Source organism: Podarcis gaigeae (assembly GCF_964106915.1).
Source record: "Podarcis gaigeae genome assembly, chromosome: 13".
Classification (NCBI taxonomy): domain Eukaryota; kingdom Metazoa; phylum Chordata; class Lepidosauria; order Squamata; family Lacertidae; genus Podarcis; species Podarcis gaigeae.
In genome coordinates this window covers 14803835-14827842 of record NC_139689.1, presented here as the reverse complement: position 1 = coordinate 14827842, position 24008 = coordinate 14803835, and the positions used below count along the sequence as shown (strand labels likewise).

At 47.6% G+C, this 24008-nt stretch overlaps 1 protein-coding gene across 3 annotated transcripts in view; it reads left to right on the top strand.

Moving 5' to 3' along the window:
* Window positions 1–24008, top strand: part of TEP1 (telomerase associated protein 1) — a 55600-nt gene that overhangs the window by 14149 nt on the left and 17443 nt on the right. For all 3 annotated transcript variants that reach the window (XM_083710509.1, XM_083710510.1, XM_083710508.1), the window contains exons 11-37: window positions 174–283; window positions 773–863; window positions 2274–2451; window positions 3448–3667; window positions 5173–5319; window positions 6680–6754; window positions 7966–8087; window positions 9261–9323; window positions 10292–10435; window positions 11039–11215; window positions 11940–12060; window positions 13131–13255; window positions 15657–15773; window positions 15873–15990; window positions 16454–16648; window positions 18019–18209; window positions 18316–18469; window positions 18609–18788; window positions 19609–19701; window positions 19849–19981; window positions 21135–21285; window positions 21565–21704; window positions 21940–22025; window positions 22640–22754; window positions 23027–23252; window positions 23351–23468; window positions 23745–23869. In XM_083710509.1, coding sequence (XP_083566635.1) covers window positions 174–283; window positions 773–863; window positions 2274–2451; window positions 3448–3667; window positions 5173–5319; window positions 6680–6754; window positions 7966–8087; window positions 9261–9323; window positions 10292–10435; window positions 11039–11215; window positions 11940–12060; window positions 13131–13255; window positions 15657–15773; window positions 15873–15990; window positions 16454–16648; window positions 18019–18209; window positions 18316–18469; window positions 18609–18788; window positions 19609–19701; window positions 19849–19981; window positions 21135–21285; window positions 21565–21704; window positions 21940–22025; window positions 22640–22754; window positions 23027–23252; window positions 23351–23468; window positions 23745–23869 — 3715 coding nt within the window. The remainder of the gene's footprint in view (window positions 1–173; window positions 284–772; window positions 864–2273; window positions 2452–3447; window positions 3668–5172; window positions 5320–6679; window positions 6755–7965; window positions 8088–9260; window positions 9324–10291; window positions 10436–11038; window positions 11216–11939; window positions 12061–13130; window positions 13256–15656; window positions 15774–15872; window positions 15991–16453; window positions 16649–18018; window positions 18210–18315; window positions 18470–18608; window positions 18789–19608; window positions 19702–19848; window positions 19982–21134; window positions 21286–21564; window positions 21705–21939; window positions 22026–22639; window positions 22755–23026; window positions 23253–23350; window positions 23469–23744; window positions 23870–24008) is intronic.

Genomic DNA, 24008 nt, shown 5'->3' with positions numbered 1-24008 from the left:
ACTTTGGCCTGGTTTCAAAATTGGGGAACCCTCCAAATCTCAAATGTTAACTAGGCTCTAGGTTGCAGAAAATCTCTAGCTTCAGCATGAGAGGAAAGGGATGTTGGTGCAGAGTTCTGACTTTGGCCCAAAGTTTGAGTCCCTTCCAAGCTTCAGTTGTTGGCCTTTTGCAGATGCAGGCAAGCTGCCTTTCATGGCCATGCTGCGGAATCTGCGCAACATCTTGCGGACCGGGGTCAGCGATCGACACCACATGCAACTGTTGAAGCGCCTGGAGGACAAGGTGAGGCCCTCGTACAGATTTTATTTTTTAACAGCAGTTTAGGAAGCTGCTCAGGGGATTTGTCTTTCTAACCCAGGATTATGGGGTTAAACTCTCCAGGTTCTTTCCTAGAGAAAGGTCACTTGCTACCTGAATCTCAAGCTTTTCATGCCTTTTCTGCCACGTTTCTAGACATAGGTATGTGCTTTAGAGCTCCGTGTCTGAGCGCTGTTTTATTTTTGTTTTTGCCTTGGCGCTTTGACCATTCTTGTGTTGCAACAAGAGTATGGCTTCCATTTGCACCTATGGAAGAAATGTTGAAGTATTTTTTTTTTTTTGGGGGGGGGGACTATTGGCACGACAGCAAAATCTGCCCCTGATGTACAGCCTTAATTTTCAGTACCTCGGTTGTAATAGCAACTTTAATGTGCAGTGCATTGATTTAATCTGTCCTTTAATCTGCAAGCACTGCGCTTGCTTCTCCTGTTGACATTTTTCTGCCCCTCCCAGGAATCCATCATTCGCAGCAGGCAGCTCCCTTTCCGGTTCCTTTCGGCCTTCAAGGTCCTGAAAGATCTGGAAAATGAACTCAGAGAGGCGGGTAAGGCCTGCACACTACCCAGGTTGCACTAGAGGGCATTTTTGAAAGGCACCAGTGGGAATTGGATAGAAAACAGGGGTGAGGATCCTTGGGCTTGGAACTACGTGTGGCCCTCCAGGCCTCTCTGTATGGCCCTCAGAGATCTCTCCAGGCCACACCCACCAGCAGCTCTGTCCTACACTCGTCTCGAGTGCATTTGCCTGACTGGAATGTGACCTTAGGCTATGCTGGTACCTCTTGCCTTGCCCAGGAGGGGTGTGTGTGTGTGTGTGTGTGTGTGTGTAAACCTGACTTCTGCATTGCTGTGATGTAGCCTACAGTACAAAAGTAATGGTCCTTTCCATTGCTCCTCCCACTTCTGCCTCTGCCACCAGGGGCCACTGGCATGTAGGCCCTGTAACAGGGCAGTCCAGCTTTGCATACCAAGCGGTCCACAACAGTACTTTGGCACGGAGCCCATGGCCTGCACACTGCCTTGTTGCACTTGTGGGGTGGGTGGGAGAAAGCAAGCCCCAAATTTGATGCCCCTCCAGCTATTGTGCTGCTTTCCCAGAGCTGGATAAGTGAGGCACTGGACTCTTCTAGGATCCTGTCAGAGCCCTCACGCCTCCTTCCCAAAGCCTAGCAGCTTGCTTACCTGGCTTTGGGAAGGCAGTGCAAGGGCTGGGTGTGTGTGAAATGTTGCTGAGGGCCGCCAGTGAAGTACTCAGGGCTGCATGCGGCCCTTGGGCTGTGTATTAGACTGTCCCTCAGCCTAAATAAGGCTTCCTCAATGGACTGCAAGAAGATCAAACCTCTCCATTCTTAAGGAAATCAGCCCTGAGTGCTCACTGGAAGGACAGATTGTGAAGCTGAGGCTCCAATACTTTGGCCACCTCATGAGAAGAGAAGACTCCCTGGAAAAGACCCTGATGTTGGGAAAGATGGAGGGCACAAGGAGAAGGGGACGACAGAGGACGAGATGGTTGGACAGTGTTCTTGAAGCTACCAGCATGAGTTTGACCAAACTGCGGGAGGCAGTGGAAGCCTGGCGTGCTCTGGTCCATGGGGTCATGAAGGGTCGGACATGGCTAAACAACAACACCCTAGATATGAAATGTATTCTATCACTGCTGGCCTCAGGTGTCGGTGATCTGTCTGTGGCACAGGGAAAATAGCAGAGAGGGAAGGTTGATGGTGAGGGGGACTTCTATGAAAGTGAGAACAGCAGAAGGGATTGATGAAGGAGTTTGGCTGAGTGACTTTCAAGGCCCCTGAGTCGGGTGGGTGAGTTAGTATGACAGCAAGGGAAGCTAGGTTTTCTGTAGGTTGTACAAATTTGCAGCAGCCTTCGGAGGGAGCGGGTGGGCTAGAAGTTGCTGGCTGGGATAAACACCTTACCAGCCCCCTCTCTTTCCCCCTTCCCTACAGAGACCCCCTTCCCTAGCAACAAAGACATCATCCTCAAGATCATACAGCGACATGGGCTGAACATCTCCTATGGGAGGTCATCACTATCTTGGACACGGCGAAGCCTGCGTGGGTGTCTGGAGATCCCTGTTATCTTCAGTATGGTGAAGCGCGAGAAGAGGAAACTACTGAAGGCCAGGTATTGATGGGGTTGGCTGTGTGGTGAAAAGTGAGAGGCGGACTGTTCACATCAGAAGTGCAGGGAAGCAAGAGGGGAAGTACGTGCTTCCACAAGGAGGCAAAATGTCACTCTTGCCCAGCATCCTGCCAACAGCAGCCAATCAAATGCTTCCGAGATGCTTGGAGGCGGGGCCTTCTGTCTCCAGCCTCTTTGACCCAGAGATGCATTGCAATGGAATATGGGAGTTTCATTTTTAGCTATCAACAGGATTAAACAAATCCTGGAGGGGGATAATGCTATGTTACTCCCTTCACTGTTGGAGGAAGTATACCTCTGGATATCAGTTTCTGGGAATTACAGGAGGGGAGAGTGGTTTTGTGTGTGGGTGGCACTGTGGTCTAAATCACTGAGCTTCTTGGGCTTGCTGATCGGAAGGTCGGCGGTTCAAATCCCCGTGACGGGTTGAGCTCCTGTTGCTCTGTCTCAGCTCCTGCCGACCTAGCAGTTCGAAAGCACACCAGTGCAAGTAGATAAATAGGTACCGCTGCGGCGGGAAGGTAAATGGCATTTCCATGCGCTCTGGTTTCCATCACGGTGTTCCGTTGCACCAGAAGCGGTTTAGTCATGCTGGCCACATGACCTGGAAAGCTGTCTGTGGACAAATGCCGGCTCTCTCGGCCTGAAAGCGAGGTGAGCGCCGCAATCCTGTGGTCGCCCTTGACTGGATTTAACCATCCAGTGGGCGTCTGGTCAGCCACTGTGAGAAAAGGATGCTGGAATAGATGTGGATGTGAGGTCCGATATAGAGGGGTACTTGGAGTGAAGAGTACTGTGGCATAGCTATTGTCTTTTTTTTTGTTAATAGACACATTCAAGGTTGTTTATATATTTCACCTACTCTTTTAAATAAAAAAAAACTACATCTCACTTTGCTGCAAAACACTACAGAGGAAGCTTCCATCATTGCAGTGGTGGCATGTGTGTGTTCATTTGTTCGTCTGTCTTCCTTTACAGAGAGATTCGCTGCAGCCACGCTCTCCTGCAACGCTACCAGGAGGCTCTGGAGAAAGCAATCCACATTGCCGTTCGGCACAATCTGCCCCCCATCCCTGGCCGCACCCTCATCCTGATAAAAAACTCAGACATGTTTCAGCCCTACGTGAAGGCCCAGGGTCTCTGCTGCCCCAACACCAATGGGCAGGATGACACTGGGCGGGCCTCTCTCCCCCTTACGGTTTGTTCATCTTAAAAGCAACCTTTCTCTCTGTTTCCCCTTCCCTGTTGACTCGTTCCACAACAGGAGCTGCGTTAGGGCAAATGGGACACTTCCTTGCCAACCTCGCTTGTCCCCCACTTGCCTATTTCCTTTCTTAAAACCAGCCTAGAGGGTGTCCCTGGCTGCCATCTTCCTTCTGAGTTCTCTGTATTGCCCTCGTAGAACTCAGGAGGGAGGGGAAACCTTTAACTAGTTGACTCTGCTTGTCGTTGGCTTCGGATCCACTGATTATTATTAATTCATTTGTATGCCGCTTTCATACCGAATGGCTTCTAAAGCGGTTTACAAATGTAAAATCAATCCTAAAACCCATACCTGATTGAAATGCATAATACTAATTCATCAGAGCATTAAAACATCTTTAGTTTAAAATGTGTAAATGAACTAGTTTAAAAACATGACAAATCAGGTAAAACAATAAGAAATCCTAAGTTTGGGCAACTGCTTGGCTGAACAGGTGTGTCTTCAGGAGCCTGTGGGATGCCAATACTGATGGGGCTTCTTGTACTTCAGCTTCTTGCCCTATTAATATGACAACAGCCCTGCCCCGCCAAACTTGCCCCCCCCCCGGTACCACCAGATTTCCAGCAAAATGTACCAGTTTTTTGCAGGAACTGTACATTCGATTCATTTAATCTTCAAATATTTATTATTTTAGTATTTGTACCCCCTCTGTTTGACTTAAAAATAATTGCAGATGGTGGCTTATAACCTAATTTTTAAAACAGCTGTAATCCTCAGTTGTTACATTTTTGTTGTTGTTAATCGATAAAAGAAAATAATAATTAAAAAATGAAACGGTACAGGAAAAGGTAATGTTGATTGATGAGTAATAAAATCCTCTGGTCAGTAAAAGAGAATTTTCAGCTTGGTAGGCCAAAAAACTTCTTATTTTTCACACAACACCAGCTCAGAGGCCAGTTTCTGCAGCAAGATGATTCCTGCCAGGCCCTTAATTTTAAAACCTGTGTCTGGAAGCTGCAAGATTATCACATGTAACACGGCCTCCTGAAATTTCTTCCTGGCAAATCCACTGGCAACTTGAGCTTGCCTCTGGCAGATATAATTATATCTAGGATAATTGAGGGTTGCTTCCAGACTGCAGCTGCTTTTAGGTGGGATTCAGTCACGTGCCAACACCAGCAATTAAAGTAGATTTGGAGTGTTGCAGACGTGCTTCACTCCCCTCCCCCCACCCCAAAATCCTTGTGTGACAAGCGAAGTGTGGAATAAGGGCTCCTTAGTTGCTTGACACGACGTCGTCTAAACTCCCCAGAAGCAAATAAATGTGGGTGCTCAGTGAACAGATCTCCTGGAAGCGGTTTGGCTTTTTCCGCATTAGAGCCAAACGAATATTGGGCATGTCGAGGCGACTGCTTCTCCAGCCATAAGGGAGGCCTTCAAAGGGACCAGAGCTTTGCATATATATTTTTTAAAGGAAAGACTTGCTGTCTCTCCTCCAGAAGCTGGACGTGGCCATGCTGCTGGGTTCCATGGTGCATTTTGCGTCGGAGGAAGCCCAGATTCTCTTCAGCTACGAAGGACAAGAATTCAGGCCTGCTGCCATGACGGGCTCTGTGCTGACGGATGTGCAAGCTCTGCGAGATTTGGTAAGACCTGGAATTGGGGTCTGTGTGGAGTTCATTTTCCTGGTCCAAGGGTGTGACTCCCCAAGGCAGGCTTAATCCTCTTCCTCCCCCCCCCCCCAGGTCCTGAATCATAACAGATGAGGAAGATAGGAAACTGAGTCAGCCCATTGATCCACCTGCTGATTGGCAGATAACAGTTCATAGAGGGTCCTCTCCTAGCCCTTCTGGGAGAGCCCAGGGTGGAACCTGGGACCTTCTGCATGCCAAGCATGTGTTCTGCCACTGATCTGCAATTGCCTCGTGCCAAATAGAATTAAGCAAATCATAATATGAGAGAGAATCGGTCACATCTCCCTACCCCTTTCTGTACTTACCTGGCATTTTCAGTTTCTTAAGGGGATGTTCTTTACCAACTTTGCATCCCAGAGCACAAGGGATAAATTTAAAATGGAGCTGAGTTGTTTGAGTTTGAGCTTGCAAAGAGGAAGTGTTCCATATATTTATTTATTTTTATAAAAAGGAGGGATGACAAACCTTAGGCCCCTGTTGCAGCCTCCCTTTTTTGTTTTGGCAAAATGCCACCACTGAGCATAGCACCTGAACAACGTTTAAAAAAGAAGAAATAGATGCAAAATAGCTGAGAAAGAGGACAGTCTTTCTCTATGTGTGTGTGTGTGCACGCACCTGGGTTTTTGTTTTTTGTTTTGGACACGACTGCTTTCGTGCAGCATGTGGAAGGTTGGCCAAGGGTGACCCTCTGACCCAACCAAAAGTTTAGTCAACTTCCCCCTCTCCCCACCTTTCTTCTCCCCCAGCTTTGTACTGTATACAGCATCTTAAGCATTACAGCATTATTCAATATCTCACATTGAATGTAACTGATCTGTAGAAGCTCTTACGACCTGAAAATGGAGACAATGCACATACTTTTTAATAAAACTATTTTTTCAACCAAAAAAACGTGCACAGGAGCCCTCAAAAAGCACTCCGTCTGTGCTGGTTTTGCAATGTATGTTTTTTTATTGCGCCCCCCCCCAAATTATACAACATCATGGGAGTTTGTGCTTGCAGTATTTCCTGTGTGAGAGTCTTTTTCAACTGGGTTTCCCTTTTCTCACAAGGAAGGTTTGCCCACTGCTTCTAGGCGCAACAGGCCTTGCCTCAGGAACCCAAGAAGCAACTCTTAACACTGAGCTCCCAGACCATTGTTCCATCTAGCTCAAGTTGTCCACAGTAGTGACTGGCAACAGCTCTCCAGGATTTCAGATGGGGAGGCGGGGGGGGGTGTGTCTCTCCCAGCCCTACCCAGAGATGCCAAGGCTTGAATCTGGGGCTTTCTGCACCCGCTCACTGTCCCTGTTTTGTTTGCTTTCACTGCTAGAATGCATACTACAACTACGAAGAGGATCACAGAGCCAGAGACGTCATCATGGACCTCATCGCTCGCCGCCAAAAGGTGAGTCTCTGGGCTTGCATTGTGGATGAATTTATTGACTACAACCTCTTTATTTGGGTGGCTACCTTAAGAATGAAAGGAAGGGGTTAGCTAATTGATTTTGATTTGAACACGACTCAATAGAGCAGTCCTTCATTTCCTTTATAAGTGGTACGTATATCTGTTACAGCAAATACAGCGTTGGAATTCATTTATTTCAAATGAGTATATGCAGCCTTTCAGAGTGAAAATCTCTGAAAGGTGGCGCACATTGAAACCATAATGCACAGTATCTCTTCCAGGCAACAATACAAAGCTTTTAGTATTGCCAACAAATGAATCTTATTGGATGGAGTCTGCCATTTGCAATTTTTATAACGTATATAATAAAACATGCTGCCTGCTTTAACGACGGGTGCTTTTTAAATGGTTGCTTCTGAACCTACCTTGTACCACACCAGACATTAGTGTGTGCTTTTAGTGCTAGGTAAAGACCCATTTATTCACCTAGGCATTTAAAAATAATTTGGGATCCTCTTCATATGAGGACTTACATTTCTCTCTTTGGGTTAAAAAAGCGTCACACTTCCATTTATTGATCAAATTTATATCCTTCCTTCGAAAGGAGCTCCTTTTGGGCTTTGTTTTTTGCATTTTAAAGCTCTGCTTTATTCTTCTGTCACTTGTGATGTGCCCAGAGAACTATGTTGTTGGGCAGCCTGTACAAATGGGAGGAGGTGGGGATCCAAAGATTTATGAACAGTGCTGAGAGGGCAGCCCACTTCTGACTTAAGGAATGATGCTGCCAAACAGCAACAGCCACTCCCCTTGTGCAGTGAGCCTCCCCAAGGCTGTCTTCTTTTGGAAGCAGCGTGCTGGGCTGTAGAATGATGACCCTTTGGGCAGTGACAGCGAGGGGGTGGTGTGGCCCTGATGCAGTGAACCATAGACGATGCTCTTCTAGGGTAGTGTTAGCAGATCTGTGTATCTCCTTTGGCAACAGAGAGCCTTGGTGTGGTGTCCCAACTCCTCTGAGCTTTCCATGGTTTTGCAGAGTGCAGCTGCTGAATGATTTAATTTCAGTTCACCAGTGAACGCTGCCGGTTAATGGGGAAGGCCCTGTGGAGATTAGTCATGCGCTCAGGCAATTTGCTTTGGGCTGCTGATGGGGTTTCTGGTTTCCTACAAGTTCCTGATTCCTGCTTGCTTGCTTTTCACTTCTCCCATGCCAGGTGGACAGAATTCTTCTTCTGAGTGCTGAGCCCCACGTCCCGCTCCTTGGCTCTGCCCTTTGGCTATATCGCCACCATGTGTCCTCCGACTGCCTCTTTGTCAATGTCTGTGCGAATGCAGCGTAAGTAGGGGAGAAGTCGCGGGGACTAGGAAAGCTGCCTTATACTGAACCGGAGCATATAATCAATCTTAGAACTGTAGGGTTGGATGGGGGGACCCTAAGAATTATCTAGTTCAATTCCTCCCCCCCTCCAATGCAGGAATCTCAACATGTGGTTCCCCCATCCATTTTGAAACCATAACATACCCTGCTTAGCTTTGGAAATCTGCTTCAGCTATTAGTCTTTCCCAATCCCATCCACTTAATCCAGTGCTCTTGGGAAGAGTGATAGCATCATGTTCTTAAGTAAATGTATCCAAGTTCTTCATGTACATTACTGGCCAATAGTAGCTTTCCCCCCCCTATATCACTGTCTCTCCCCTGCCCCCCGCCTTGGTAGAGAGAGCTGCAACCCTTCTTTGAAGATAATTATTATATATTTATTTTTCCCCCTGACGGGACTCAAGACATCTTACAGGAACTGCTAAAAACATAGAAAAATCAGTCATTTTTAATTGTATCATTTCATTCAGTTAATCAATCAATCAATCAATCAATCAGTCAGTCAGTCATTTAATTCTATCACTGTTTAATTGTATCTCAAACTATTTATTAACTAATGAAGTCATTTATTGAAATACTTTCTGCCCTTATGTAGTAGGCAGCTTCCCATTAATATACCGTATTTTTCTGTGTATAGCACGACCCCTATTTCTGGGGGAAGATTGCCCAGGGTTATTGAGCTTTTTTTTTGGGGGGGGGGGATTGCCGACAATTGCTCACCCACCAAACCGCCGCTGCCAATCACATGCATCCACGAAGCCAGTAGCTGACAATCGCACGCCCGGTTGCCTCAGCAGCAGCAAATAGCAAACAGACCTTGCCGCAGCCACCATTCACCCCCTTAAACAGCGCTGACCATCTCCTGCTCTAGGCACCCACCAATCACCTGTCCCATCCTTCACTATCCATGTATAAGACGACCCCAAATTTTTAGCATTTTTTTCTAATAAAATAACCTCGTCTTATACACGGAAATATACGGTACTTGCATTTCCCACTTTTATTTTTATTTTTTAAAGCTCTGCCTGGGTTTGGAGCATTAGAAAGAGTAGGGGGGGAAGCATGGGGGGTCTGGTGGAACACACCCCATAAACTTTACTGAGTACTGTTCCTTCCCCTATTCAATTTTAGGAATCCAAGTACGTCCGGTTCCAGGAATGTTGTGATAAGCGGGTTCAATGAGCAAGTGCTCAGGTGAGTCTCAGAACTGAGCAAATGCAGAGGAAATGCTGGCTGGCAGGACACTACAGTGGTGCCTCGCAAGATGAAATTAATTCGTTCCGCAAGTTTTTTCGTCTTGCGAGTTTTTCGTCCAGGACCTCTTCTGAAGGCGGGCGGGGGGCAAAGGTCTTTGCTCCCCCGTGCCTGCCTTCCCGGGAGAGCGGAAAGTCTTTGCTCCCCCCCTTCAAAAGCCGTCCAGGACAGCGGAGAAACACGCTGCGTTTCTCCGCTCTCCCGGGAAGGCAGGCAGGGGGGAGCAAAGACTTTCACCCCCCCTCGCCCGCCTTCAGAAGAGGTCCTGGACCTCTTCTGAAGGCCGGCGGGGGAGCAAAAGTCTTTGCTCCCCCCGCCTGCCTTCAAAAGCCGTCCAGGATAGCGGGAAGCGCTTCCCTGCTATCCCGGACTGCTTTTAAAATGCTGGCGGTGGGGAGCAAAGCCTTTCGGCCCCCGCCGGCCTTCCTGGACCTCTTCTGAAGGCCGGAGGGGGGGGAAGGCTTTGCTCCCCACCGCCAGCATTTAAAAGAGTTCCCCGGAGATTTCCCTATGGGCTTTCTTCTTGCGAAGCAAGCCCATAGGGAAATTCGTCTTGCGAAGTGCCTCAAAAAACGGAAAACCCTTTCGTCTTGCGGGTTTTTCGTCTTGCGAGGCATTCGTCTTGCGGGGCACCACTGTATTTACCAATGTGTATTTACTGAGAGAACTTCAGCCATCTTTGTTCCTTTGGATAGCTGAGGATTAATTCTGCAAATGATTGCTGAAAGCCAGAAAATGATTTTTTTAAAGTGTGTGTTTATGAGCATTGAAGGCTGGTGGCTACTAGCAGTTTGGCATTCAGCCAGCCATGGAAACAGAAACCTGAGAAGCACCTTGTTCATTTTGGGTTTTGTTTTTGGTTTTTTGCATTTTGTGCTGGATTAATAACCCCTTTCTGTATTTTGCAGGTTTATGGCCGAATGTGGCAACTCCCGGTTCCTAGAGCACGTTGGGAAGGCCGACGAGCTCCATGGCCTGCCCAAGAAGCAGAGGGCGGTGGCGGCTGAGGTGGAAACTGGGGTTGCCTCCTTGATACCACCCCCCAAGAGCAGGTAACTGTGAACTGAGGTTTATGTATGGGTTGCCCTACAAGTGGAGCTTCGTAAAATTTATATACTGCTTGATTGTAAAAAAAACCAACAGCAACCTCGAAGCTGTTCACAGAAGGAATAGCCGGTTAAAAACAACTATTTAAAACATCCAAAAAAATTAAAATCAACTATAAGTTAAAATCCACATTAAATGCCAGTCCACATTCTACAAACTGAGCAGGCTAAACAAAAATGTATGTAGCAGGCAGCAAAAACAGTACAGTCATACCTTGGTTTTCAAACAGCTTAGTTCTCAAATGTTTTGGCTCCCAAACGCCACAACTGTTCTGGTTCACGAACTATTTTTGGAAGCTGAACATCCAGCAGGGCTTCCATGGCTTCCAATTGGCAGCAGGAGCTTCCTGCAGCCAATCGGAAGCTGCGCCTTGGTTCCCGGATGTTTTTGAAGTCAAAGGGACGTCCAGAATGGATTTTGTTCGCCTTCCAAGGTACGACTGTACAGTGAAGGCACCTGCCTGATCAAAATGGCTGAGTGGGCACTTGTGGTGCTTAGACCTCTCAGGGTTATAACTCCTTTTGTATCCTGAATCATTTCCCTCACAGGTGGCGCTCCGTCAAGATTTTTGTCTCCTCCACCTTCCGCGACATGCACGGCGAACGGGACCTGCTGATCCGCTCCGTCTTCCCTGAGCTACGAGCCCGGGCAGCCCAGTTCTGCCTGGCGATAGAGGACATCGACCTCCGCTGGGGGATCACTGAGCACGAGAGCCAGCAGAACAAGTATGAGGAGAGGAGGGGAAAGACCAGGGTTATTTGGGGGTGCTCCAAACTTCCTCAGTTGTAAGTCAGCTAGTCTGATAGTTGAATTTTAGTTTAGCACAGGACCCTTTGACTACACTTGGAGAGTAGTAGCCTAGCTTACAGGGTAGAGGGCAGGCCATGTGGTACATACACAGTTCTCCTCCTCCAGTCCTTCTTTCCTTCTGCCTGAGGCGGCTGCATCACTTTGCCTAATGTTTGGGCCAGAGCCTGATGCCCACCCCCAGTCTCATGTCTGTAATTTCTCTTGTGCAGTTGGGGGGATCTTTTTGAATTTGTTCTTTGGAAAAGTGAAATGGGAAGCTACCTTATACTGAGCCACACCTTTGGTCCTCTAATTTAGTACTGTCTACACTGACTTGGCAGCAGCTCTCCAGGGTTTGGGGCAGGAAGTCTCTCCAACCCTCCCTGGAGATGCCAGGGTTGAACTTGGGACCTTCTGCACACAAAACTGGTGCCCTACCACTGGACTGTGGCCTTTCCCCTATTGACTGAGCGAATGAAGAAAACACAGCAGCAAAGATTTCTGTGCATCGGAAGCAAGGCATTATGGGAGTTCTGTCAGAACACCTTGACCTGTTTTTCTTCCCTGTGTAACTCTGTCTCCTGTAAATGCATTTAGGAAGGTGGTGGTGGGATTGGAGGTTCAGCAGACAGATGTTCTAAAGGTTCATTATCTCTCTAGGCAGCTGGAGCTCTGCTTGTCAGAAGTCTGTCGGAGTCAGCTGTTCATTGGGATCCTTGGGGAGCGGTACGGCCACGTCCCTACGGAGTATTCCTTGCCAGATGAAGCCCATTTTGAGTGGGTGAGTGAAGAGACTGTGAGTTAGCCAGCTCTAGTGCTGCTCAGTAGCACTTAGGGACCAGGAGGAAGCATTCTTTCCCAAACAAAACGGGCACAGGCTGGTTAGCAGTTTTCTCCTTTTCATACACAAGATAGAAATTTTGCTGCTTGTCCCATGAATAGCATTCTGGCATGTGCATGTCTGTTCCTGAAGGGTTTTCCCAGCATAGCTTACAGAACTGTGGAAAGAATACACTCCCTATTCTTAGCCTTGGAATCTTAAAAAAGGCATGGCACAGAAAGAATACTAATTGGGAGAGGGAGAAGGAACCATGTATTTTTCCATGTATAAGACTAGGTCCCCCCCCTTAAAAATGTCAAAAATGAGGGGGCGTCTTATCCTCTGGGTCATCTCCCCCCATTTTCTTAAATCTGAGTCCCCAAAAATAGAGGGTGTCTTATACATGGGGGCATCTTATAGATGGAAAAATACAGTAAGTAAACTCTGGTATCAATTCTTAGTTTTCGAATGACCGTGTGGATTGGGAACAGTAAGCAAGGAAGTGGCAAAAGATGCTGACCTCTCATGGCGTGTCCCTGCTTCTCTCATTCCGTTAGCAACCTTCTCAGAATTCCCTATCAAAGGGAATGCTGTCCATGGATATAACACATTGCAGGATAAATATATATTTTTTTTAATGAATTTGCTGCCCTAGGAGACTTAGGGTTGTTTCTAATGCAGCTCTATATTAAAGTCACTTTGGGGGATACTTGTACCGCTGTGAAAATGTTTTGCTCCAGTGGAACATTGTCACACGAGAGAATGCATAGTAGTCGGGTAGCTGGTAACTTTGCCCAGCCTGTTGTTCGATTATTTCCTGCAAGCATAGCCGTTGCACATTAGAACCCACCCTTGCCCTAGCAGGCAGAGAATGTTGAATCCGACTAAACGTCAATGGGAAGGGGAAGAGGATGTGAGGGAGAACCTGACATTAAAAGAGCAAGAATGCAGTCAAAGAGAAGATGGCCTCAAAACAGCTCTTAGGAGTCCTTGAGGTTGCGTGTTGCAAAGATTGTATGTTGTCTCTGCAGGTGAAGTCTTACCCAGCGGGCCGCTCCATCACTGAGCTGGAGGTGGTTCAGTTCCTGAACGGCTGTGAGAACCCTGCTGCACCATCTAGGAGCTTCTTCTACCTCCGGCAGCCAGACTTTCTTGAGTAACGCATTTTGTTTTAAAATATTTCCATATGCCTGTAATGTAGTGTAGCTTAATGTTTGTTTTTTTAAAAAAAACAATTAACCTGCCATAACCTATGATAGTTATTGCACAAAAGCACCATTAGTTTTGTTCTGCTTTATAGCTCAGTCGGCAGAGCATGAGACTCTTAATCTCAGGGTCACGGGTTCGAGTTCCGTGTTGGGCTAAAGATTCCTGCATTGCAGAGCGGGTTGGACTGGATGACCCTCGTGGTACTTTCCAACTCTGGTTATTTGCTGATCCCAATGGGAATTGCACTTGGTTTTGGTGCAACATTTTCCAGATGCCACGTTGGGCTGAAATTTGGCATTCTGGAGGAGAATTGTGCATCCTGAAGATTCATGTGTTTCTTTTGAGTAAAGTAAGCCTGTCAGATCTCTAGTCTTCTTTGTTAGCTGTAGATAAAATGCTTTGAATTGTGTGAGCATCTGGTGAAACTGTAGGATTGGGTTTGTGGATGGGGCTGTGTTCCTCTGATCCCTCCCTTTTTGTCTTCCTGTGAGTTGTGCTTAACAGAACCTTGATTTTATTCATTTACCCTGTTTCCCTAAGGACCTCAGGATTAGGGATGTGTAGACCTGTGGGGGATCAGAAAAATCAGGTGTGTGTGTAGTGGTTAAGAGCGGTAGACTCATAATCTGGTGAACTAGGTTTGCGTCCCTGCTCCTCCACATGCAGCTGCTGGGTGACTTTGGGCCAGTCACACTTCTTTGAAGTCTCTCAGCCCCACTCACCTCACAGAGTGTTTGTTGGAGGGGAGAAAGGGAAAGGAGATTGTTAGCCGCTTTGAGACTCCTTAGGGTAGTGATAAAGCAGGATATCAAATCCAAATTCAGCTTCTTCTTCTTCTTCTTCATACGTTTTTGTGGGCCCCTCAGGCCTTCTCTTCTCTACTCTGGGTACCAAGTTCAAAATCATCATAACAGCCCTGCAAAGTAGGTTTGGGCAAGAGATAGCAACTGGCTCAAGAGCATTGTGGTTGAGTGGGGATTTGTTTCCCTGATCTTACTCTGTCTCCACTACAACACACAAGCTTTACATCTGAAATACATAATGGACACTAAAAACACATTTGTGCATGTGTGCATACCATTTTTAGTGCTTCTGCTGGGAGGCAAGGAGCTGTCCAGGGTCCTGAAGCTCCACTCCCTACAGAGTACAGTACTGTACTGTGACAACACCTCTGCTCTAAACATACACTCTGGTTATAGCTATGCTGTTTGTGCTAGTCTCAGAGGATTGCAACTCTTGTGAGAGGTGCTGAGAATTTAATTCATTGGCTTTCTTGTCTCTTGGGTATCTCTTGTTTTGCATGTGCTTGCAGAATCACATTTTTCCAGTATCCCTTGGTATGCAACCATGATATGTACAAGCAAAGCTACAAAATGGTTTGGAAAGATGTTAAATCTGATTTGTAACATGGCCTGAGATTCCTCTAGCTGTAGGCCCACAAGAAGAGAATGAAAGACATCTGAAATAATCGGGGTGACAAATTTCCCTTCCATTGTTAAATTGCATATATGGTGTGACTGTAGAATTGCTGATCACAAGCAACTCTCATCATAAAAGGGAGACTGAACCGGTACATGTTTATTGGAAAGCAAACTGGTTTCCTGACCGGTTCCTTTGAAGGAAGGCATGGCGCTGGAGGAACAATGGACTATAGTCATCATCATTATCATTTTGTTTGTATGCCGCCTTTCCATAGTTGCAACTACGCTCAAGGCAGCTTACAACATGACAAGTTACATAATTACAAAATTACATAATTACAAACATAGCAGAAGTCATAAACAATAAAACACATCAAAACGTACACAACTAAATGGAAACAATTTCCACGTAAATCATAAGATCTAAAACTAAAGATACAACAATATCAATAACAGCAACGAGCTCTCTCAGCCCTCCATAACCCGCCCCCCAATAAACACAGTTGTACTTCGGAAGTCGAATGCAATCAGTTCCAGAAGTCCATTTGACTTCCAAAGCACAGCTTCTGCTTGGCTGCAGGAAGCTCCTGCAGCCAATCAGAAGCCGACGAAGTCCCATTGGATGGTCGGCTTCCAAAAGAAAGTTCAAAAGCCAGAACACGCACTTCCAATTTTCTATTGTTTGGGAGCCAAAACGTACGAGTTCTGGGGCGTTCAAGAACCAAGGTACGACTGTATACGCATATGTGTATAACTCGTATCCAAACTTCTTGGTTGTCCAGCTTTGGATTTTCAACCCAAACACCCAGGTTCTTTCAAAAACATGCATCTTGAAAGCAAATCTCACAGAACGTGGGTTTCCCTTTGATTCAGAATTGTGGTCTGTCGTAATCTAGTGCCTCTTTGCTCCTCTGTCACTCTTGGCAGCTCCGTGCCAGAAATGTGGAGGGCGGATTTCGTGGCTGAGTCAGAGGAGGCCAAGCGCCGTCTGGGAGACCTGAAGGAGAGCATTGAGAACCACGGCAGCCTGGCTTCATGTAGCAGGTGATGGGAAAGTGGTATTGGTGGGGGCAGTGAGAGATCCCATGACCCTTCCACAAACGTCTTCACTATCTGTGGTTCTCTCTTTTTCCGTTATTTTAGATATGTTTGTCAATGGGGCGGGGTAGCCCAGGGCAGGCCATACGTCAAGGGGCTTGAGGATTTCGGTGTCAAGGTACTGCAGGATGTATGGGAATGCCTCCAGCGCCAGTTTATAGAGGTAAGGACTGAAAAAAGCAAGATTGGGCAAGTGTGTGTGTGGTGTTTTTTTAATGGACTTTTTGCGTAGAGGGAAGCTTGTTCCCAGCAGTTATGTCTACAAGCATTCTCTGTAATGGTGAGTTTATGGAGTGGGAAGAGTTCCCCAATATCCCCCTTCCCAACATCAACAACAACATGCCCTCCAGCAAGAAATATAATACGTTTTGATCTCAAGGTCATGAGTTCCAGTCCATGTTAGGTGAAAGCTTCCTGCATTGCAGGGGGATGGACTAAATGAGTAAAGAGAGAAATGTAATGGAGGCTTTTCAGAGGCACAGTGAAGAACATCAACCACTCTTGCAAATTTTTATTTCATTTTTTAAAACACTGCAGTTTGAAGCCACGGGTGTTTGTTTTTAAACCAATCACCCTTGGGTACCTGTCTGCCTTTCTCATCATTCCCATCCCTGCTTACCCCCCAGGGAGATGGCTCCACTCTGGCCGATGACGAACCAGAGAAGGAGGAAGAAATTGGCCTGCAAGACTCTTTCCAGGAGTTGCAGCAGAGGAGGTTTTGTGCCCGGGCAAAACTCGTCCATGCTGTGGCTGCCCAGCTGCGTGGAGGAAAGCTCTGTATTGTGAGCGGCGAGCCTGGCCAGGGGAAGACTGTCTTCCTGGTAAGTAAAGGAAGCAAGATTTGGAGGTGGGAAGGAGTCACTAGATGCTAATAGTGAACTCGATTCTCAAAGTGTGTAGGTAGCCAGAACACCATCCGTGCACCAAGGAGATACATTTGCAGGGTCGGGAAATGCCTTGGTTTGCGGTAGTACAAAAAATGAGACTTTAAGAACAATAAACCAAAAAATGCTGGAGGGGAGGACCTCAAAATGTCCTAACAGGAACTGAGCATGTTCATTGAATGCTGGGTAGGGGTTGGGGATGGAGTGGAGACTGGGTTGATAGAGGAACTGGAACGGAATGGCTGGCTAGAATCTGCTGGTGTGGTTAGCTACCTTTTAAATTAAATTACATTTTTGTTTACTGACATTGTCCCTGGGAATGACAGCATGCTATTTGCAGGATCATTCTACTGGGATGCTTGCAGTGGGGAACGTTAATTGCTGCTAGGCTTTACAGCTCTGCCACTCTTTTCAAGCAGCAGTAAAGCTTTCATCAAAAGAGGGTCAGTGTTGAAGAGGGTTGGACTAGGACCTCACAGACCAGAGTTCAACTTTCAGGCTCTTGGCCCTGAAAGTTCACTGGGTTGACTTTGGGTCAGTCATCCCCTTCTCTCTCTCTTGTCTTTCGGCCTAACCTCTACTTCACAGGGTTGTTGTGAGGATAAAGTAGGGAGGGGAAAACACATGTTTATCACCTTGAGCTGCTTGAAGGAAAGGTAAGATATAAATGAATTAAGAAACCTGAGAGCTGAGGGAATAGTGACTTCCTCAACCCACGGAAAGCACATATTTGTCACGACTAAGGTATTTGAGGACAGAAACTACTAGAAACTGCTGGAAGTTTATAGAAGATTCTGGAATGTACTGGAAGACTCTGGAAGGTTCATATTGTTTCGACTAACTCAGGGTCACGTGGAACCAAGAGCAGTGGTGTAGCGTGGGTTGTCAGCACCCGGGGCAAGGCAAGTAATTTGCACCCCCTAACCCGTGGATTTGCGCCCCCTAACCCTAACCCCCAGATGTTGCGCCCGGTGCGGCCGGCCCCCCCTGCACCCCCCACGCTACGCCACTGACCAAGAGAGATAAATTCCTGGACTCAGCAAGCTGCTTTATCTCTTTGCTCTCTTACTCTGCTTGTGCATTGTATGGAACGAAGTTTTTGCCTCAGTAAAGTTTTTCTTTTACTGTGGATCTTTGACTCTGCATGGTTTCTTTTCATTTACTGCAAGACACTGCTGTTTGTCAATATTAGCAGGGTATAAAAGCTAGGAGAATGAGTTATGGGGCTGACACTGGTCAGGCCTGATTTGGCTCGGCTCGGACCTGTTGCTGAATCCTCCTCTTCTGCTGTCTTCCTTTTACCTCAGGCGGCCCTTTCCCAGGTGCTCAGAGCAAAGGCCCCGCAGCAGAAAGAAGACCCTACTCCCAGTTACCACGTCGTGACCCACTTCACCCAAGCCCGGCCCGATCAGGCCGAAGCCCAGGTCATGTTGGGCCACCTGTGTGCCCAGCTGAGGAAATTGCTGGCGCATCCTCCAGCCCCGCCCAAAAGCTACAGGTTAGCATGGCGGCCATTTTGAGGAGCCTGGTTTATCAGGGGTGACGTTGCTTCACCTGCAAGCTTCTGTGTAAGAGAATAAGAAGGCTGCTCTGTTTCCTTTTAGGGGGCTGGTTGGCCAGTTTGACTCCCTCCTCCATTCTGTGGCCCTGTCTTTGAAGCGACGCCAATCTCTGGTGGTTTTGGTGGATGGCGCTGACCTTACCTACACGGCCGGTGGACAGCTGGTTTCTGATTGGCTGCCCGAGGAGCTGCCCCAGGTGAGCTTTATATCTAACATCACCTGTGTGAATATAGCATGCATCCTTTCCCACCAGCCACATACAGATGATGGCCCAAAGTTCCCTTGCACATGCTCTTTGCATGAACCTTCTGTCTTTTCTCTGACTCTCCCTGCAGCGAGTCAGCCTTGTCCTCAGTGTCTCTGAGGAATCTGTACTCCTTGGGTCTCTCAAGCGGCGGAAGGATGCCTTCTCCATTCCCCTTGGACCTCTGGACCCCCCTGACCGAGTTGCCATGGTCCGCAAAGACCTGGCCTTGTATGGCAAAAAGTTGGAGGAGTCAGCTTTCAACAACCAAGTAAATGGAAAAATGAAATGTTGTGTTTGCACATAATTTTGCTCCTTGCACCGTGTTCACTCTTGAGCACCACCTATGTCCCAGTGCAGCTTCCAGGTCAGCTGTGAAGTGGTTGGTCTTTGCTTGTTGCTCCACCTGTGTTTCTTCCTGATTATTAATGAGAAAGAAGCAGGGAAGAAAAGGAGTGGTTTTCCTGGGCTTTTCGGAGCCAGAGGATGGCTAGTAGTGGCTGGAGAACTACCGAGTCCTGGATTCAAATCCAGACCCTGCCGTGTAACTCTCTGGGTGACGTTGGGGCCAGCCACTGTCTCTCCTTGGCCTAACCTACCTTGCAAGAATGGTTGCGAGGATAAAAGGGGCCACCTTGAGCTCCTTGGAGGAACGGTTGGGGTAAAACGTACTAAAATGTCGTGCCCATGCTTTCCCCCTTTCCCCCTCCAATGATATATTATCCAGTGGTTAGAATGGAAATGGGGAGCCTTTTTTAGATTCAAGGGCTGCATCACTACCTGGGCAGTCTCCCGGGTCCCACATGACACTGGTGGGCGGGGAAAGTGGGCAGAGTGGACTGTACATGTTGTATAGTAGGCTGGTTCGTTCACACAATCACATGTTCCTTTCTGTAAGCAAACAAAGGGCATTATTGGGGTTGAAGCACACATTTTAGCTAGGCAAAAACACCAAGAGGGGCTGGTGAAGGCCTCAAGGGATAAATAGAAAGGCTTGGGGTGCTGCTTTTGTGGGGGCTGGGGCCTGAGGTCGTCCCCCTTCCCAGGTCGAGGACGCTTTGAGACTCTTGATTCCGCCTGTTTCCCTACAGATGCGGCTGGTGCTCCTGAAACGAGGCTCCCGGCAACCTCTGTACCTGACCCTGCTGACTCAGGACCTGCGGCTCTTTGCCCTGTATGAGAAGGTGAGGCAGCTGTTGAGACGGATCATGGGTTGGGGAGGAGGAGGAGGAGGAGTGACAAGGCATCACATAGCTCCAGACCTCACAGTTGGTCTTTCTGCACAGTTGGATCATATGTTTCTTCTCCTTCCTCCACCCCTTATCCACAAGCTCTCGGAGAGGATCCAGAAACTACCTGTGTCACTTCCTTTGCTGCTGCAGCACCTGCTGGGCTGCTTGGAGCAAGATCACGGGGAGGAGATGGTTTCTGTTGCCCTCGTGTGTCTCTGGGCCAGCAGAGACGGTAAGTCCTGTGCAAGGGGGAAATTCAACGGTGACATTGGGCACAGACCAGAGGCTATTGGGCCTGTGAGGGCCACACCAGATATCCTTTCCTTGGTGCCACTTGTGATGATTTGTGTTTGTGATGGTCTCTGGGCGATTGTCTGCTTTCGATAATTCCTCTACCTGTAAATATTTCAGGAAAGACACATTGCTTTGTTTCCAATCTGAAATCCTTTCAACTTTTCAAATACCACAGATGTGACAGGGGAGGCGGTGGGTTATTGTTTTTCTGTTGCACTATAGCACAAGAGTACCCCTCCAGACTTCAGCAATGGATTCACCCTTGCTATCATTTGGCTGGGTTGTCCCAGCCATTCTGGACAGCTTCCAATGCATAATAATAATAATAATAATAATAATAATAATAATACCTCTAACGTTAAAAACTTCCTGATACAGGGCTGCCTTTGGATCTCTTCTAAAGGTTGCATAGTTTTTTGTCATCTCAACATCTGATGGGAGGTTGTTCCACAGAAGGCCCTCTGCCTGGTTCCCTGTAACTTCACTTCTCACAGTGAGGGAACTGCCAGAAGGCCCTCAGAGCTGGACCTCAGTGTCCAGGCTTGGGTAGCAATGTAGAATGACAAACAAAAGCAGGATGTTGTTTGGACGGTCTGGTGTAAATCACCACTAATGCACTATTATCAGCAAAATCCACCCGCAACACACACACACACACACACACCAGTCTGCAGGGTCCTACTGTGATGTATCTGAGGCAGAGATGGCCAGTGTTTCTGATTATATTTATCTGATGGCCTGCCTTCCAGTTAAATGATTCTCAGAGTAGCTTACAGGCTACATAGTCCTCTGGTTGATGCATGAGGCCAGGCCATGTTTCTCTTCCGCTCTACAACCCCAGAGCAGGCAACCTCCAGTTGGATCTGAGTGTTCCTTCTAATGCAGGAATATGCAGCTGTCTCATACGGGGATCGAACTTGCAACCTTGGCATTACCAGCACCATGCTTTAACCAACTGAGCTATTCGGGTTCCAGTGGCACTTGATCTACATCAGGCCAGTTGTTGGGGGATGCTGGGAATCATAGGCCTGGAGGGCGCAGATTCCCCCGCCTACTCTTAGATAGATGACTGTGGTTGTGACCTTCTGCAGGTCTCATGGAGCGAGATCTCTACGCCATCCTTGCTGACTTGAAGGACCTGAATGGGACTGACTTCACCATGGAGCATGCCATCTGTGTCGAAAGACAAGCCAGGAGCCAACCCATGGCCCCCTTCTTTGACTTCTTGCGGAGTCTGAGGGGGTGAGTAGTGATATTAAATTCTCCAGAATAATCTTTTGGAGAATTTTCTTGAGAAATTGATGCTTCTTTGAGGGGTGGGGTATTAATAATAATAATCATCAATAATTTATTATTACTATTATTTTTCCTGTCATTGGGGAGTTGAGACTCGGGCTCCCACCCTTGGCCCTGGATGGGAGAATACTATCCAAGCACATTTAGGTAGTTTTTGAGAACAAAAAATCCTGGCTCTGTTTTTGGGAAGCGCTGGGTTTATCGCTCTCTGCTGTCACCCCACAGCTTGCTTGGGGCATGTGGCTCCCCCTCAGGGCCTTCAGGCTCTCGGCTGCATCTCTCCAGTGCCCCCTTGAGGATGGCAGTAGAACGGCGCTATCTGAAGAATTCAGGCTTGGACTACACAGCTCATATGCTCTTGGCAGGTAACCCTTCTCACCTTTTTGGTACTATGGAATTCTTGGTCTTTGGCTGCTTTTTCCTTTATTTTTTAATCAGCGGGTTGAAATGTGCCACCTTTCAGCAGACCTTGGTAGTACTCCAACCAATCTCTAGGTGGCAGCCAGCTCAATAGGTCAGCAAGGGGTGTTGCAGTTCAGCCAAGTCGCCTGTAGTGGGTGCTAACAGAGCAGTTGTCTCGCATCTCTTTTGTTCTTACAGCTCATTGGTGGAAACTGGTAGGCTTGGACAATTCCTGGAACCAGAACTGTGAGGCAGAGGCCTTGATGGCCCTCCCCTATCACATGGTAAGTGACGACTCTGCTAGCCATTGACGACTGGGGAGCTAGGAGGCCATGTTGAATAATATTGAGACTGGAGAAGCCAGTATAAGTTGCATTTTCAGCTGAATTTAGGGAAGCCACTTGAAGCATCTGCTGTGTTGAACTATTTCATTGATGCTTTTGTTTGATTTGCTCATTGCAAATAGCTCAGTCTGTAAATATTGATAATATTTGCAATGGGAGTTGAATAATTTTGATTGCAACTGTAGATCTCAAGATTACCAAGACGGAAATTGGGGACGGGGTGGAGAGACTTGAGAATAGAGCTGTTGTATGGAGGTGTGGATCTGAACTGTATCCTTCAGCGAAATGAACATCCTCCCGTTTATTTATCAAGATTATTTGTATGCCACCCTCTTGCAAAACCTGAGAGTGGTGTGTGGCAACATAAAAGCAATGTTTTATGTTTAAAAGCAATAATTGCTCTCCATTGTGGAAGGAATTTTGATCCTCAACCTACCTGTTCCAGTCACCCAGTCTTTTTATGTGCGGTTATTATTAGCTTACGGCCTAGAACTGTCAAGTAAATTTGTGAGCTCTGCAGATGCCTTCTTAAACCACACTCTTTTGTCCATTAGGCCCAAAGCGAAAACTTTGAAGTGCTGGGTTCTCTGCTGACGGACCTGAGCTTTGTGAGCGCTCATGTGCGGCTGGGTCTCCTCCACAGCCTCTCTGAGGCCTACGCACTCTATGGTGAGCTACTGATGCCCCTTAGTGGTTGGAATGGAGGTAGCAGTTCATAAAGTGCCACTGTCCCCTGTTGGATTAGAGGTTTGAAGACTAAGCTGCTCTCTTCCTGACCGAGATGAGAAATTTGCAGGCTGGGTATTGGCAAAGCTGCTCCTGGGCTGGGCCAGAATGCAAGGCAGCACTGCGGAAACGCAAAGGGTCGTTTCAGGTCAGATGGGCATACTGAGATGTGAATTCATCCAGTCCGTTGAAAAAGGATTCTTTGGCCTTTTCAGAGACTGCGTCTGACTTGGAGGTCGATGAGACTGTGAGGACCTTCCGGGCCTTCCTGCAAAGAAACATGGGGCTGCTTTCCCAGAATCCTCTGCTGCTTCTGCAGCAGGCAGCCAACGAACCGCACGGCTCGTCGCTGTGTGTTCAGGCTATGAATGAGCTCATTGACAATGGAAGGCCTATCCTGAAATGGGCTAACAAGCCCCAGGAAGCTCAGAAGGCAAACAGGTAATTCTGCAAAGTATTCGCTGTATTTCATCTTTTCCTTTTTCTGTAAGGCTCACGGATCTTGTTTTGGTTCTCCCCCCCCCCCCAATGCCCAACAGCCTTGTCCTGAGCCTGCCTGCCACTCCTTCCTGTGTCTCCATTGCCCCTTCTGGAAAGCTGGCTGCTGTGGGCACTGCTGATGGAATCCTGCACCTCCTGGATGTAGAGACTGGGCAGGTAAAAACCTGGTTTGATGTGTCCCCCTCACATAACACACACCAAGTAGCTGCCAGGCCTAAATTGCCGCTTTGCGGAAAACATAAAAACCACTGGTCCATCTTGTCTGCACTTGATGGGCTGCAGTTATTCAGGGCTGAATGCTGGGACCTTCTGCATTTTCTACCTGTGAGCCCAGGAGCTTGATTGACATGTGTGTGGATGTGGGTGTGTGATGGTTTACAAAGACTGTTCTGAAGTTCTGACGTGCTCCACATCCCTTCCCCAAATACCTAGGAACTGAAGTCCTTGCTGAGTGCTTGTGATGGGATCTCAGCCTGTGAGTTCCTGTCGGAGGTAACGGTCTGCCTCGGGGCCTTTAACGGACGCTTGGAGCTGTGGAGCCTGAGGGAAGGATGCAGGTAAGTCTCTCCAAAACGGTGGTCTGAGCCGGTTCCACAGCACAGATGGTGACGGCTGCTCGTTATTTACCTGTGAGGCAAAATGAGCAGCGGTGGTCTGACATGAGGTTGGCTGGAGGGAAATGTCTCCCATGGATTT